Source organism: Ips typographus, linkage group LG7 (genome assembly GCF_016097725.1).
Source record: "Ips typographus isolate SLU linkage group LG7, UJ_Ityp_2.0, whole genome shotgun sequence".
Taxonomy (NCBI): Eukaryota; Metazoa; Arthropoda; class Insecta; order Coleoptera; family Curculionidae; genus Ips; species Ips typographus.
This window is the reverse complement of record NC_138428.1, coordinates 3938942-3955637: the sequence shown is the minus strand read 5'-3', so window position 1 is coordinate 3955637 and position 16696 is coordinate 3938942. Positions and strand designations below refer to the sequence as shown.

General features: G+C 32.3%; 1 protein-coding gene and 1 non-coding gene across 5 annotated transcripts in view; one reads left to right on the top strand and one right to left on the bottom strand.

The window, feature by feature from the left end:
- Positions 1 to 16696, bottom strand: part of LOC145731995 (neuronal PAS domain-containing protein 2-like) — a 51919-nt gene that overhangs the window by 10581 nt on the left and 24642 nt on the right. For 3 of the 4 annotated variants that reach the window (XM_081984004.1, XM_081984005.1, XM_081984003.1), the window contains 2 exons: positions 1435 to 1601; positions 385 to 554 (listed from right to left, as the gene is read on the bottom strand). In XM_081984004.1, the coding sequence (XP_081840130.1) occupies positions 385 to 554; positions 1435 to 1601 (337 nt within the window). Of the gene's footprint in view, positions 1 to 384; positions 555 to 1434; positions 1602 to 1673; positions 1708 to 16696 lie in introns of those variants that run through there. The other variant, XM_081984006.1, reaches the window with a different exon arrangement.
- On the top strand, positions 3781 to 3852 carry TRNAH-GUG (transfer RNA histidin (anticodon GUG)). The gene has a single exon. It is a non-coding gene; the product is annotated as a tRNA-His (tRNA).

Sequence of the window (16696 nt, the reverse complement as noted above, 5' to 3'; positions counted from 1 at the left end):
ACCTCTGAGTGCTATTATTAGACTAGTATTACTGACTCAATACAAAACATCCCCATATTTTATACCTGTTAAGTCACATTTGCTAGACGGAATCCATTCAATAGTTTAATACAAAACAACACAAAATTATAACTTGCAGTACAATTTCATGCAAAAACTGTGCACCATTAGTTTTAACAGGAAATATTACATTGTTGCAAAATAACTGCTATGAACCAACGCATGTGGAGATATAAATATTTCCTGATCATGTACAATCCTTTGCCAAAATATGACTCCGTCAACCAAGTAATCAATTTAGTTTCCGCGATAATAGTGATGAAATAATATAAATCCCAAACTCTCAAATTTGACGTTTTCTTGATGATTTCTATGAATACTTACTTGCAAATGTCCGAGTAGATTTTCGACGGTATGAGATACAAATATAATTTTGCCTGATGTGTTTACAATCAGCAGAAATCCGTTCATTTCTTCGCATACCAGTTGCTCTAGCATGAACTGGTCCACATAATTCGGCAATCCTACTGCAGGCACGGTTGTTTTAGTTACAGCTGTAAAATATCTCAAATTAGTAAATACAATTACATTAAAAGGCAGGTGGGCAAATACAATTTACATTACAATTTGAATGGCATATTAAAAAGAACATTTAGCTGGATTCGAACCACCCACATGAATTCACACACAGTTTTGGATTCATCTAAATTTGTTCTCCGATATGACTATACTATACAACTTAGTAAAATCTACGTTCTTCTAAATTATATTTTTGTACGTTTAAAATTTATGATGTTTAGAAAATATTTTCAGGTTCCTACGAGCCAAAACCACAGGTGATCTGATTGTCTGTGGTATAAATACACCTACCTAGTGTATCAATCTTTTATTAAATTATTGAATGAGATAGCTGCAAGGTAGTTTCAGATCTAAAATATTGAGAAATACCAGACTGATGATAATTCCAGTGGTTCTTTAAGAATTTTTTAGATAGCTTATCTCTTAATTAGTCAATTAATACTGATCCAAATGTTGTGTAGCAGTTTGAACGATTATAAGGTCCCAATAAGTGGAAGAACAATATTTCTGCATATACAGGTGATTGAGAAATCAAATTAAAATAATACCAATTCACTTGAAATATGCATCAACCTGTTATTCATTACAAGGGAAATATAAAAAATTAGAATATCCAAAAACCTTTAGTATTACTGTTGTGAATGCAAAGGTGGATCATCGAGACATAATAGAAATTCGTCCTTTCATCTTTGCTGAATATGAAGCTTGTTTCCTAAAGTTTTCCTCTTCTGTGATGTAAAATGCTAGATAGGATGGCAAGCTTCAAAACAACAAAGCAGTTCCTGTTATGGCTTCATTCAAGATGGAAAAAGAGTATCTTCTGTTTTGGAATGATATTTTTCAATCAATACTTACTATGATGTAATCTTAAAGTGGCGGCTGTAATTCTTAGGATGCTTGTTTTATCTAGTCGTTTAGGACTTTGATGAACCATAGGAATCAATGTTGACATTTCCGTGATCAAAGAGTTGAGTTTATCACGACGCATCTTTTCTGCTCGATTCCTCTGGTCTCTGTTGTTACTGCAAAAGAGAAACAATATAAGGTAAAAACACATTTTAAAATTTCTTGGAAATAAACCAATAAATACATACAGTAATCAGCGATATGAACTAAATTAGCGCTTACATTGAAAACTGTTTTGAACTAACTGCATAAAAACAAAAACGTTTCAAAGTCAGCAATGCTTGGTATTTTGCTGTACGTATGACGCAAATCGAAAGGTAACCGATAAATTAATGGATTAATAGTGAGTTCGACATAGTTCAAACAAAACATCTGTGCATATTCTTTCAACCTAAACAGTTAGTAATCAAACAATAAGAGTTTCATTAAAAAACGGTTACTTTGTCAGGATTACATTCAATATACGCCATCTACCTGTTTATGTAAGCTGCATTTCATTGAAGTGTTGGCATATTTCCGAATCAAAGATAGTTGTTGTTTTCCAGAAAATAACGTGGGAGTGTTATGACTGGATTCGTTTCTTGTTAGCATTTCAACACTACCGGGTATTGATGCATAAACAGGAAAATAAGCTAGAATATTTAGTGGCAAATCTCGATTTGAAAGGCAAAAAGGTTAAAAAATATGCGACTTTTATTTGCAAAGCAACTAAGGCGTTAATTTGGAGATTTAAGTGAAGCCCTCCCACAAGAGCAAGACCTGCAATGCAATACTAGGTCTGTTCGCAGAGAGAATCTCCAACTAGTAATCAGAGAAATAGATACATCCATTGGCCACAAGTCAGAAAACGTCATAGTCACGTGAGCATTCAACAATGAAACTTTACATTTACTGTTTCTGAGTTGGAAACCAGTCAGGGATTGCCTCTGCGAACTATTACACCAAATTGTCATCAAGTCTTGTTCATTGAAATATCTTGAAATTGCAAGTCACATTCGTTATTTCTAGGGTTCTTGTGGAATATCTGTAATAATCGATAATAGTGTCTGTAACTCAAAAACACTTCAGACTAAAACGTCGAGTAGTTTAATAGACGCAATTACTCAACTAACAGTCAAAACAATGTGGAAATTTTCGAATTAGGTTGTTTTTGATTACTATTTTATATGTGAGGACAATACAAAACAACTTATTAGCCACACAGTTACGACCCGTCTAGCTTAAGTTAAAGTTAATTGAAGAAACTTATCGCTAATTGCGTTCTTTCCTTGCAGGAACTCTACCGAGAACCATTAAACAAAGATCCGAATCAACCTGTAAACAAGCCACGATATTAGCGAAATCAAGAAAAACGTTCTGTTTACGCCAAAAAGCAACGAAAATAGCCATCTAATAGAGAGTTTGTCCTTAACAAGACGAAATTTGCCGCACTCATTACTTTACTTAACTGCGAATAAGAAGCCATGGAAAGTGGAGTTTCCATAGCAATAAGGAGAAAAACATTCTATCAAAGTGCATTCAGAAGGAAAATAGGTCGTAACCCAACCAATAACGATTTTTGACTATGTTAAATGTTATGATCAGACTGAACTCATCATATTTTCTTGTCTAATGTTGGAGTAATTTAATTTATAGCTCTTCTCAAACACTATAAACTATTAGTGTTATTGTTTTATATTAAAACTTAAAAGTTATCATACAAATACAAACAAAAATGAAAACAAGGCATCAACATACACAAGTTCAAAGAATTGTTTTCTAAAGTAATAACATCAAAACAAATGACGCATCAAGCTAATTAACTCCCTAAAATCTTAGTAGTTGTATTTTAAAGAATGCAGAGAAGAAAGATTGCTTAGAAGTTTTTAAAGAAGATTTTTATTTTTTTTGGTTCGAACATATTTGAAAGACATATTTGATATATTGCAACACTGTCAGGAACCTAGCCCTGATGAGGAAATACATTATTCTCTTCTTCTTCGTGAAAAGTTTCAGTAGAGCTCATTTCTCTGGAAAGTTTTCGAATATCTTTTCCATGAGAGAAACAAATAAAACATTCATCGGAAACCTGGTCAATTTTGAAAATTTTTATTTCCTCCAATTATGTCAACTGTCCAGCGAGTTTGAAAACACTTAACTGTTGATGTAATGCCTGCAAGTTATGCCAAATATGAACAAGTAAGTACAATCAATTGAAGCGTGAAGCTACTAAAATTGTATCCATTGAAGCATGGTATTTAGTTAATCTTACGCGATTCTAAAGAATTTTGTTGATCAGTTTGCAAGTCTCCAATAGCCGTGATCGTCTAGTGGTTAGGACCCTACGTTGTGGCCGTAGTAACCCAGGTTCGAATCCTGGTCACGGCAATGTGCAAACATTGTCACGGTGGAGCACTTTTTTATTTTAGATTTTCAAATTCGAATAAATCTTTATTTACATCGTCTTCAGCGTTTTCTTCCTTTAAATCTTCTTTTCTTTGGCTTACATTTTTAAAATTGAACATGAAAAATACAAATTAGGTTTTTTCAGCTGAGTTTCAACTCTCATAAGTGATTGAAATGTTGTTTTTGCTTACTTGTGTCCTTCAGCACCCTGAATTTCTACTGATATGCAGTTTAACTAGCCACTCTCCTGAACTTTTGTCAAAAGGTTAACCCTAGAAGAAGTTAAAATATCTGGCTAGAATTTAATATCGAAACTCACTTTCAGGTTTCTGACCATTCCAAAGTACCGTCATTTTATGTCAAAGTTATGCCTATACCGCTTCTAACCATCATTTAGGAAAATTATCTGCCACTGACAAAATAAACATATTTTTCCCTATTTTCGTTCATAAATTGCGCCGGTATTTGAAATTGTTTTTTTCCCTGGAAAAGGCCCTAAAATAACATATCTTTAACGAGATCGCTTATTTTTGGGTAGGTACGCCAGTCTAGACGAATGCCTGGATAATAAGGAAGCCCTTATTCAAAGTGAAAAAATTTATAACCAAAGCTTCTTTTTCAACAAGATGATTAGATTTCATTTTCTTATCTGAAAAATCATTACCTTGTGTATGATTTAATATGATATTTTGTTACAACAGTGTGTTTGTTTGTTTATTGAGAAAATATATTTATCGAATAGATATTTTAAAAATATATTCTTTATGTGGCTTGGGACCCTTGATCTTTTTCATCAATGTCAATTTTTAGATCTGCTTTAACATTGTTTTGGCAATTACTTGATTTCAGCAATATGACAATCGTTTAAAACGTCAGGACTTAAACTCGCTATTTAGAGAGTAAACTGTTAATTGCCATTGGTGTTCAACAATGTTTAATACCAAATAAATTCCCAATAATGATATTTTCCAAACAGCTTCAGCTCTGACACTTAAATGGAATAGACTACAGGACATTACTAGATTACTTTGAACTTACTTACTGGGATGAGAAATCCGACTTGCTATGTTCCATTTTCTAGCAAAAAAATATCCATAAACTCTCTGTATTTTTGGTTTTCAGTTACAAAACTTTCCAATTTGCGGCATATCTTAATCGCCTACGTGAAAATCGAAAATTGAACCCAAAAGACCCACGACGCCCGGAAAAAGCGACAACACCGTCAGCTTGAGGGACGCCAAACGTCGTCGTCATGGGAACTCGTCAAGGCGACGGATATACCGACGTAGGTATCGGAAATACGTGCATCCATATCTTTACAGGCGTATTTTACTTATAATTTTGTTCGATTATTCCTACAAGTTAGATTTTATTAACAGAACCTTTCAATAACCAAAGCAATGAGCAAAACTTGTTCTCAAAAAAGAGAGAAAAAACCAATTGTAGAACTACTAGATGCTAGAATTTTAAAGATAAAGTAACTCACCTTACCATTGGGACACCCTGTATTAATTTTTTTAGTTCTTCACAATATTTAACAGAGTATCACGCAATACACCCTAATTCATCACTCAAACCAGGGAAAAATGTGGTTACTCGACTACTCACTACTATTAACAAACTATATGAAGGATTTCAAGGCAAAGAGCAGATTTCACCAAACCACTCAAAAGGGGTGAAATTTATTCGTGCCACCGAAAAACAAACCAAATAAACCGTTTCGAGTTTGAACAGAGCCGGCTGGATTAAAACACGTGCCATTCCAGTTTTCTCGCAGTGTTTATACGTATATTTCGACAACAAAGGGGTTCGGGAGAGGAAAAAGGAGCTCGCGCAACGGAGCAACTGGGGAAACCTTCCTAATCCCTCTATGAATATTGGCAGCTTATTATTTATTGTTATTCAGAAGAAAAAACAAGAGATAGAATACGAAATGAGGAAAAAAGTAAGAGTACCTTGAAAAAAAAGTGTTTGGCAGGAAAAATTATCAACCACTTTGAAGGCTAAATCAACAAAAAGTCACTAAAGTATTAGTTGCTTGTTTTTCTGGGATTTACAACAAGCTTTGAATTGAAATGAACAATTTTGCAATCCCACAAGTTTCGGCAAAATGAGATCATTAATCACCAAACCCCATCAGATTTGTTAAGGTTAATTTAATGTTTAAAATTGTGATGGTCTTCTCTCCTAATGTAAGAGTTCAATATTAAAATTTCTTCCAAGTAAAAGTTATGCTAACAATGGTCCAGTCCGACCGACCGATTTTTACATGGAAAGTATTTGGTTAATGAAATAGTTAATGGAATTTTTCAGAGAAGAGTTGAGAAAACTGTTAAAAACATTCAGCTAAATTGAACACTAGATTTACAAAGAATATTACAAAAGTTACACATTTAGCGTTTTACCCGAGGGGTGTGACACTTCAATAATATTTGGGTCACTCACCAAATAATATTAATAATATGCAATAATCTTACTAATCTTGATAATACGACATAATCCAATAATATAGTACATAATGCAATAATACCACATAATCCAATAATATAGTAAATAATCTGAATAATACGAATAATACGGCATAATATGAAAAATCATAAAGCGGCGGGAATTGTTGGTTATTAAGAATAAATATAAACATTTTAAACCAACTAAACCAACTGAAGATTGAAAAGTGTAGAAATAATTATGCAGGTATGTTTTTTTTGCTTGATTATTATAAGGAGCTTTTTGCTCGGCTTGTGACAATAATAAACTGACAAATTTTTTTATTTTATTTATTTATTCCCTAAGTATTTTGCCAAAATGTATTTATCGTCTTTAAATTAATAATTTATGCAATTACATATTAAATTACTAGCGGGTGATTAAATAAGAAACAACATGGGCAGTATTGAGGAAATTGAAACTGATACATGTTCGAAACAAAAATGAAATAAAAAAATATGACCATAAAAACCTCGATCAAAACACATTCAAAATATTGAAGTGATTCCAGTAGTAAACTCGGATTTTGTTATGACAGCTTTATTTACTGATACCATTTTTGTATTCTAAATTATAATCTAAACAATTTTTAACTTACTCGTTTGCGCTTTTGCAATAATATTGCATCATTAATATAATATGTAATAATCCAAGTAGTAAAGAATAATCCTTAATAATACGCTAATCAAGCAATAATACGTATAATATTAGTATTATTTCGAATAATACAATAATACTGACATAATATCAATAATATTGAATAATCCATAATAATCCTTATATTACCATATAATATCAATATTATTTGGAATAATACAATAATACGGGTATAATACCAATATTATCAATAATATCGCATAATATTGAATAATCTATGATAATCCTCGTATTATATAATATGGGCCCAAATTTACGAGAGTGTCACACCCCTCGGTTTTACCTCACGTTCACCTTAATGTACTTTACGTAAGTTTTATCACAATGCACACACCTATTGTAAAGTTACAATTTTCAAGGTTTGCAACTTGTTCTTTGATATATTTTTTAACAAATGAGTGTGAGTTTAAGTAGCTACTTTACACAGATGATATGAAATTACTTTAGCAACAGAAAGCAAAGTGAAAAATTAGTTGTTTTGCTTTTTAAAACAAAAAACATGGTTATTATTCAATTGATCTAAAAGGTCAAAGTTTTCAGCTTTCAGAAAAGGCAATAGCTGTCGACTAGAATATTACATTGATCTATTATTACATTGATCACCATTTTTGAATTAAAAATAAGAAATGAATGCTGCTATATCCACACAAAATGTAAACAATCTAGTCTTGTGTTAATTACGTTTCTGTGGAAAACAATATGATTATCACTGTTGTTGTTTAGCTTTGTTATTTGCATACACTCTACACATAACTGCCACTATAATTTGGAACGTAGTTCAATACAAATTATAGTGATTTATTCCGATTTTGTCGTTTCCACTCAACATAATTTGCACCAGTTAATTTTCAAAGGTTGAACTAGTTTTTTGTTCTATTTTGCCAAAACCGGCCAATAGCATCATTAATCTGAACGACTCGCAGTTTAACAGCCCGTTCTGTTTACACTATTAGTTTATGAATACCAATGAACACTTCTAACGTTTACGTTAATTAGATACTTTCAGCTAAAACGTTTATTAACATAATTGCTTGATCACCAATTAACAAAAGCGACGTATTGAATAATTGTTTTTGTGTCCCTAGGTCATTTCTTAAGCGAAAGCGGATCGGATCAAAGAATCAATTCGGTAGCTGTCTCATCTTATTTGTTGCAATAACATGGTCTGGTTGTAATAAACAAGTTTTTGTTTATATCGTTCTTTGAGTTTGTCGACTGTAATGCTGGTCATGTTGATCCTAAATTCCCTGTTTCTTAAATGTAGTGTCTATGCACTATCATCTAGTTTTTTTTAGCTAATATAATTATTGTAAATTAATACAACATTGCAACATACATTTTGTACACTCTCTGATGTATGAAGCTGATATACTCTTCAGTTAATTGCTAAATTGACAGAAACTGAACATTTTCAAGAGCTTGAGGTTCGTTTAACTAAAATCAATAAAGGGCACCCGAATGTAAATTTATTTCAATTACCAACACGTGTTATCTCGACTCTTTTTACAGTGTTGATGACGTTAATAATAATGCACGGAACTAGTGGAGGCATTCAAGTGTTCAAATATCAAATACTCTAGTTAGCAATGAAAATGGTTTGTATTAATGTAATTTGTATTGAAAAAGGTGAAATTATAAGTGCTTCTGTCAAATAGAAAGATAAGCATTGATTTAGGATAAAAGGAGCATCTGGCACGAAAAGGAGCATCAGCGCCACTGATCGGGTCAGAATCATTCTGCGGAATTGGAAAAGCATATGTCCAGGAAGTACTTAATAAAGCTGAAGAAGAACTGAGAGCAATGTAACTGGCAAAGACTTCCAGGACTGAGATAGGCCAAAGATCAAGGCATTAACGGGGTTTCTAACGGGTCATTGTCGACTCAGAGAACACCTAAGGAAGCTAGGCCTAGAAGAGGACAGTACTTGCAGGTTTTGCGGAAAAGAACCAGAAACACCCCACCACATCTTGCTGGAGTGTTATGCTGTACGCCACAGAAGATTAAACACACTGGGATTACCCCAGCTGGCTGTGGAAGAAATACCTCGAACAGGCCCACTCAAGATCCTGAAATTCCTAAAGGAACTAAATCTTGAGGGGCTGCTATGAACAAGGAAACCTTGAGATAGCAGAAGAAGATGGGGTACAATAGATCTAATCAGGTCGCAGGACATCTGTCACCATCCACACCTACCATTACCAAGCTGCAAGAAGCGGACTTGGTAGTCAATTATTTTCGTTCTGTTTTCTGTTTGGCATAACAATTAAAATGATTTTTCAGAAAGAACACCGTATCCTAATGATAACTTCTCACAAAATAGCTCCAGGTAATAATAATTGCGGAAAAGCACAATGATCCAGGGCAGAAGAATTTATTAAAATTATGCACTCAATAATACGACAACCAGATTTTAGATCAGGAGGTCTACAATAACATTACACAGTATTATTCTATCACAGCCTTAACTGATTATGACATTAAACGAATCATTAAATGTGTTAAGGTTGAGTGCAACCAAAAGCCCCACCAATTTACTTTTTTCTCTTTTAGTTGGATCGAGTGTTGGTAGTTTCAATAAACCGCTATTCACAAATCTATGTTTCCTTTTGCAGCACACTACAATCTCAGTATAAATATAACGTTATTTCTATTTTTGTTTTTACTTTATTAGACTTCTATTTGTTTTTGGTCTTGTACCGTGTCAAGAATATGCATTTCTTTGCACCTTTCACAATTATTCTGAGTAGTATCACTAAGTAGTTCTCTTGATAAATTAAGTGTCTCTAACTGGTTAACAACGCATTTTTCCAAGTAAAATTCAATGCAGTTTAAATTGGAAAATCACTTCTAGTTTGCAGCGCAGATTTTAAAAAATAAATATTGTTGTTGTTAAATGTTACGTCAGGGCAATGAGCAAGTAAATAACTTGGTCATCAGATTCAATTCAATAATAATTAATACATTTCCAACTGTTTGGATGCGTTATACCTGATCAGACTGATCAATGTTGTTTACTAAAGTGGTTAATATGTTCCAAACAGATTGGACCACAAAATGAACAGCTTGGATGATAACGACCTCCAAATAAACAATTTGTTCTTATCTAGCAAAGGTCATGTATGCGAAAAATGCACACTTCTGATGCTCAAGTTTAATATCGTCAACGAACAATTTGGCAACAACGTTGCGTGTGTATGCGCTTTATTTGCTAGAACATTCTGACCTTCAATGAAGCTTTTAGCGCTGCCAGCTTCATATTAATAAATTTGATTTTAGGTAAACATGGTTTTAGTACAAGCCTTCTTGCTTCTTCTTCGATAGAACACACATTTTTTAAAGCTGGAGAAAACGGAAATTTGGCATTAAATGGTACCCCAAGTGTCCTCATAGTTTTCTATGTTGGAAACGTGAAGATATAACTGCCAATGGAAGATTTACTGCTAAAAGCTTTGCCTTAAACCTTTTTCACCATCTATCTTTTTCAGTTAAATAGTGGAGTCAAAAGTTGATCCCTGGGTAACCTAAATTCAGCAGAGAAAGCAGATTTTCCTATGTATGGAAACGTCACGGTAGAAATTTGGAGAAACGTTTGTTGGATGAAAAGAACCTTCTAATTTACCGAATTAAAAGTCAACTGAAATATCTTCTTGTAATGTAACTTTTTGATAGCAAGTTTTTTTTATCGTTTAATCAAATTCCTAGATGGTGGCGAGTCTAAGTGGGTTGTAAAGCTCTCCAAGTCGAACACTCCCTTTGAGCACTTGTACTTCTAAGAGCCTTTTAAACTTTTAAATTATTTCGTGACCTGAATATTTTATAGTCGTGTTTCCAGGTCAAACCGGAGGTCGATACTAGAACGGTCATTAGTTGTGATGCCTGATTGTTTAGGTTGTTGCTACGTTAAGTTAGGTTATGGTAGATAAGATATTGAGTGAAGATTTAACAGTTTTATGGGTGAAGATAAGCGATTGCTGTGAGTAAAACAATTAGTTATCACTAGTGAGTAATATTTTGTCAACTTTAATGTTCTGTACAGTATGGGAACTTTACTGTTCCGCAAAATCAAGACACTCATTTTGATAAAGTGAACCTTTACAAATCATAGAGCTTGACAAATTATATCCTGGATAACAATAAACACTACTTTTGCGCAACATCGGCTGCATTCCTTAAACCGATGTGCTGAATGTATAAATAGCCGATCTTAAAACACTCGTACATTAAAAAGATCTAAATGATTTCGCTGGTAAAATTATTTTGTTTACGACTAGAATAATTCGATATCGAATCCCTAGACGTCGCTAAACTGGTTTGGTGTGACTTAATTTGCTGTTACACAATTATCCATCCATACTGTTCGTAACCGAAACTCTCATGAATATTATATTATTAGTTTACTTTTCATATGATATATTAAGGTAGAAAGTGGTTAATTTATGAGAAGCAATGAGGAAGTCTATACAAGTGTCATAGTTTATCTCGAGATTCAAGTGAATCTTTCCAGTCAGGTTTCTATGCTGATTTATTTTTAGGTTGAAGGATGAATAGGATTCTTAAATGAAAGTGAATTTAAATGTTAAGTAACACCAGTAATAATTGCAATTATCACATAGTCGATCAGGACTTTAGATCTTAACAGGTTTATATGTGGTTTGATAAGCTACAAGTATGTAAATATCTAGCAGAAAACTTAGGAAAACATTAATAACCAACAACCAATTTTAATTCTCCCTATAACAGACTTACAGAAATTGTAAGTTTTATCATCAATTTGGGTATCTCAATTGATCACCAGAACATTAGCCTGACTTGACTTTCAAAGCAGCTAAAGTCATTTCGCGGTAATTATCGTCGTAGTAACATGAATCAAGCAAAAGTGCAAAAAAACACGCAAACAGTAGTTAGTATTGCAACAATGTTGCTCTAATCACTTTTTACAATTTAATCTAATTGTGGCTTGCCAAAGGTAATTTTCTAGGGTTTATGTATAATAGCACAATTGATCTTTTGAGGAAAATATTGCTGTATAAAATTGTAGGATGAAGTTGGCTATAAGTTTTGTTTTTTCAAAGTTGTGACTACCAATTGGTACACATACATATAAGAAACATCAAATCAATCATCATCAAAATGACACAAATCGTCTGTCTTACTAAAGCAAGATAACAAACACTAAACAATCAAGAAGTGGTGGATTTATGAAGAAAGATTATCTGCAGTTTCATATGCTTGTTTTACGCAGAAATTCGAATGTACGACTGTAAACAGCATAAAAGAAGATGTTATATAAAAGGTCCCTTCACACATTACAAGACATAGAACTTGTAGAAAATGTGAATAGCACTAACCCCCTGCAACTCTGTCTAGATTGGTTTTTCCAACATTGCTGGACAGTCATAAAATGTTTCCATTTCAATAAAAGCATGAAATCCAGAATTTTCTTATTTGTTAGAGGTTTCAAAAGACAAAACGCAGCTGTTCTAAGTATCTTTTTCTTTTTAGATCCATTAAGTTATTTAACTTCAATATACACAAAATTCAGTAAACTCAAACAATTCATTTATCCTCAATCAACTAGTGGCTCATAAAAGTTTGGTATTTCTGACAAAACCGATTAATGCAAAATTACGTATTATGTATCCCCCTGAACCACATACACTTTTCAAGCTTTGGTGCAATCATTTATCAATCCATCACAAAGGCATAACCTGAAAACTGCTTTAACTTTTGAAAAATGCGAATTTTATTGAAAGGAAATGTTAGATTGGCTGTAGCTAGGATAGACAATTTCAAGCTATTGTGAGAGAATCTTACCGAATCAATTTAAATAGAATTAGTAGTGCTGTTGCACACTAACCATAAAAGACATATTACTATTCTAAACTTGTCCAGTGTACCTGCTGAATCAGGAGTTTCTACTACTTTTTTCTTCATTGAATAGACACAACAAATTCTTAAAGATAAACAAAACTATGCACCGTTGAGCGACTTAAAATTAGAATAAGCAAAAAACTAAAAGTGACAAGTGGGTTTTATATTTAATAGTGTGGTAATAGTGTTCCACAAGTAAATTTGGAAAGAGTTCGCGAAAAAACATATATTTTATCATATACAGGGTAAGCCACCCAAACGGTTCATTAAAAGTTTATTAGGATCAAATATTTATAGAAATTTGAAATTTTGGAAGCAAGATAAATTCGATGCCTGCTATATTTTAAAATTATTTTAGTGGATAATTATTTAATTATTATAATATTGGCTCCTAATAAACTTTTAATGAACGTTTTGGGTGGCCTTGTATATTCATTAATTGATCTAGTCAACAGGACTTACCTAATTAAGCAATTATTCTATTTACTTCATCAGTTAAACGTAAGTCAAACTACCAAAAATAAAGTTTCAGAACAAAATTGCCTTATTCTTAATTTAAGCTTTACCAAAAATTAGTTACAATCTGATCATTTTGAAATATGAATCTAACCTAACCTTGGAAATTTGCTAAGTTACCAACAAATGCATCGGATATCCTATAAGAAAAACCCAACAAAGTGCATGTGAAATGTAGGTATTTAATTGTTATTTTGAAGTAAATTAATCTGCAAAACAATTTGAGTAATCCGCATATCAACTAACACGATGTTTTGTTTCTTTAGCACAGCATTCCATTCCGGTATTGTATGTGCAAACATTACTTTAAAATGTCTATTATTAGTTAGGTTAATACCAAAACAATATTAAAATGACTTGATTGATGATTCAAATACTGTTAATATAGCTGTTCTTCCAATCCATAATAGAGAAGTTAAAAGCTGGAAGATACAGAAGATAATCGTTAGCACAGAAAACAGAACCAGACCAAAAAGGAAGAATTCTAGTGTCCAAAAGCAATTTGGTTGCTCAATTATTGATAGCTTTTACTAAAATGTGTCTAAAGTACTTAGCAAACTTGGGTTGACTAACACCCTTTACCATCCCTTAATATTTTAAGTTATTTGGAAATAGAAGTGTCTTCTATTCGAACTTTTAGTACCAACAGAACCATCACAGACGTAAACTAGATTACTTCTTAAAACATGACACAGTAAACATTAAAATGCGTATGTTGACCAGTTGCAAGTTTAAGAAACTGAGGTTTAAATAACTAAAAACACAATTAAGTTGTGATAAGATATAAATTGAATGGAAATGACCTAATATGATGAGTTGTTTTTAAAAAGTATCGCAAAAATGATAATTACATAATATCGGCTCAAGATCTAAATCACAAGTGTATAGATTGAGCTATATTTCCTGGTTTTTCTATTAAACCAATTAAATCTGGATGATTGCCATAAAAATGTTTATTTCACCTACTATATTATATACCTATTTTCGACTGGGTAGTAGGTTTATTTTTAATACAGTGCCACGGAATTACAGTGGTTATTTACTGCTTAAACAGTTGAATGCATTCGACAAACCAAAAAAGGTAATCAAACCAATCGAGTTAATTTACGAAATGCACCTTTTTTGATTATGAGCTAATAAACATCGATTATACAAAAATAAGCCACACTTTAATGAAAAATCTAATAATATGCGATTTGAACTTTAACTTGTGGTTGTACAAGCACTCGATGACTGATAACACATTTAGCGTTTGCCAGCTCGGAATCATTTAATGAAAACGTGCTTGTTTTAGTTTACTAACTACTAGAGCCAAAAATTAACTATAGCATTCAAAGTCAAACTAGTAAACGTTTTTATGTACTGATAAATAATGTACACTCTACCTTGTTAAACAGGTGATAAGGTCAATTGGTTTAGTTCAGTAATTTAAAATAAACACACAGTTTTTCTAGGATTATGTAGTTCAAAATTATCCTAAAATGGTATAATCTATAATGATATTGTAGTTAAAGTGTTGATGTTGAGTTATGTACGGTCAATGTAATATATTTTTCAGCCAGTCTCTTATGTAGTTTTTGAGTTATGACAACTATACCGATCACATACACGAAAATTCTCTGCATCTGCAAAAACTAGCTTCAAAGTCTGCTTAGATTTTAAGTGATTTAACACTCTTGGCGACCCTCTATCCAAGAAAAAACTTCCGTAAAAAGAAGTCTTAATAGAAGTTACTTATTTCTGTTTTTCTATATTGGATAAAAATTCATTGTGGTCCAACCTGTATTGTATGGTAATAATGACACCTACATTAATATGCAAATCTTTATTTTCACTTATTGGTAAACAATTAACATACAGTTACGCGTTAAAATCAAAACAATTTGGCCCAGTTGGAATATTATTAACACTTTTGCAGATAAGCTAAATCCTCAGTTCTCGATGCTCAATATCCACAAACACATAACGTGCTCGTGGTTTCAATGGAGCAGCAATTTCCGTCACTACATTGAAGGGCATTCAATACGTTTTCTGGAATCATCGATGCATAAGGTGGCAATATCCCAGCTACAAAAGGACGCTGGACTCAATATACGACGATTACCCGGAACTTGGCAAATAGGATCATCCACCAGTTTTACGCATCATTAATTAAATGGAACTCTATTAATAAACTCTGGCATGCAGTCCTCACACATTTAAAATGTCACGATATTGGTTTGGAAAACAATATCAACCTTTTTTTGAAGATTCAATGGTGTTACGCAACAGAGGCTGCTTATCATTGATTATATTTTTTTTAATTATTTTTTAGGTGAAAATGCATTAAAATCTTAGTTGACTGTTTTTAGTAGACATTTTTTATAATGCATAGAAAATATACTATAAATTTTTTTTTTTCATCTAGAAAATGAAAATCAATGATTTTAAGAATGAAAATAAGAATACTAAAAACAACAACAAAAGAATAACATTTGCAAAAAAATATTTATATGACATTCTTGCGTTAAAAAGAGTTACTTGATCATGCTGTTGGCACTTAGAAATTTGTCAATAAAGTATTGTTTTTTACGTGCACAATGTATTTTATTGATTTGTTTTCAAATTTTCGAGTTACACTAGGTGCCAAAATGTTTAGTCATAGGAACTTATTAAGTCTGTTTGCAGAGGCAATCTCTGACTGGTTTCCAACTCAGAAACAGTAAATGTCAAGTTTCATTGATTGAATTCTCACGTGACTATGACGTTTTCTGACTTGTGGCCAATGGATGTATCGATTTCTCTGATTACTAGTTGGACATTATCTCTACGAACAGGTTTAATAATTCAAATGTGTACCTAGTTAGTTTATTTTGTTGTAGATAATATGGTTCCTATTTTAAATATGTATTTTATTTTTTGAGTTAATCGATATCACCCCAATATTAGTAGAGTATTACCTTAAGTAATTTTAGCTAAATTACTTTCCTATCCAAATCGTAAAGGATAACAGACAATGTAATTTCTACTTTTTCGTATGCAATAAATGATTCATTAGCCAAAAACTGTTGATGACATATCACCTTCAAATACATAGTTGCTATGTTAAATATGTAGCAGAATTTATGAATATTGTATTGAACTAATATGATAATTTGTGAGTTGTAGCGACACTAAACGTTCAGTAGAAACATACCTACTTGGACTTATTTGAAGAATAAGAAACAGTAAAGTTTCTGTTTTCATTATTAAGACCAACTGAAGTAATATTTTATGTTTTTGTCTGTACCTATTGGTTATATAAATTCTCCTAATG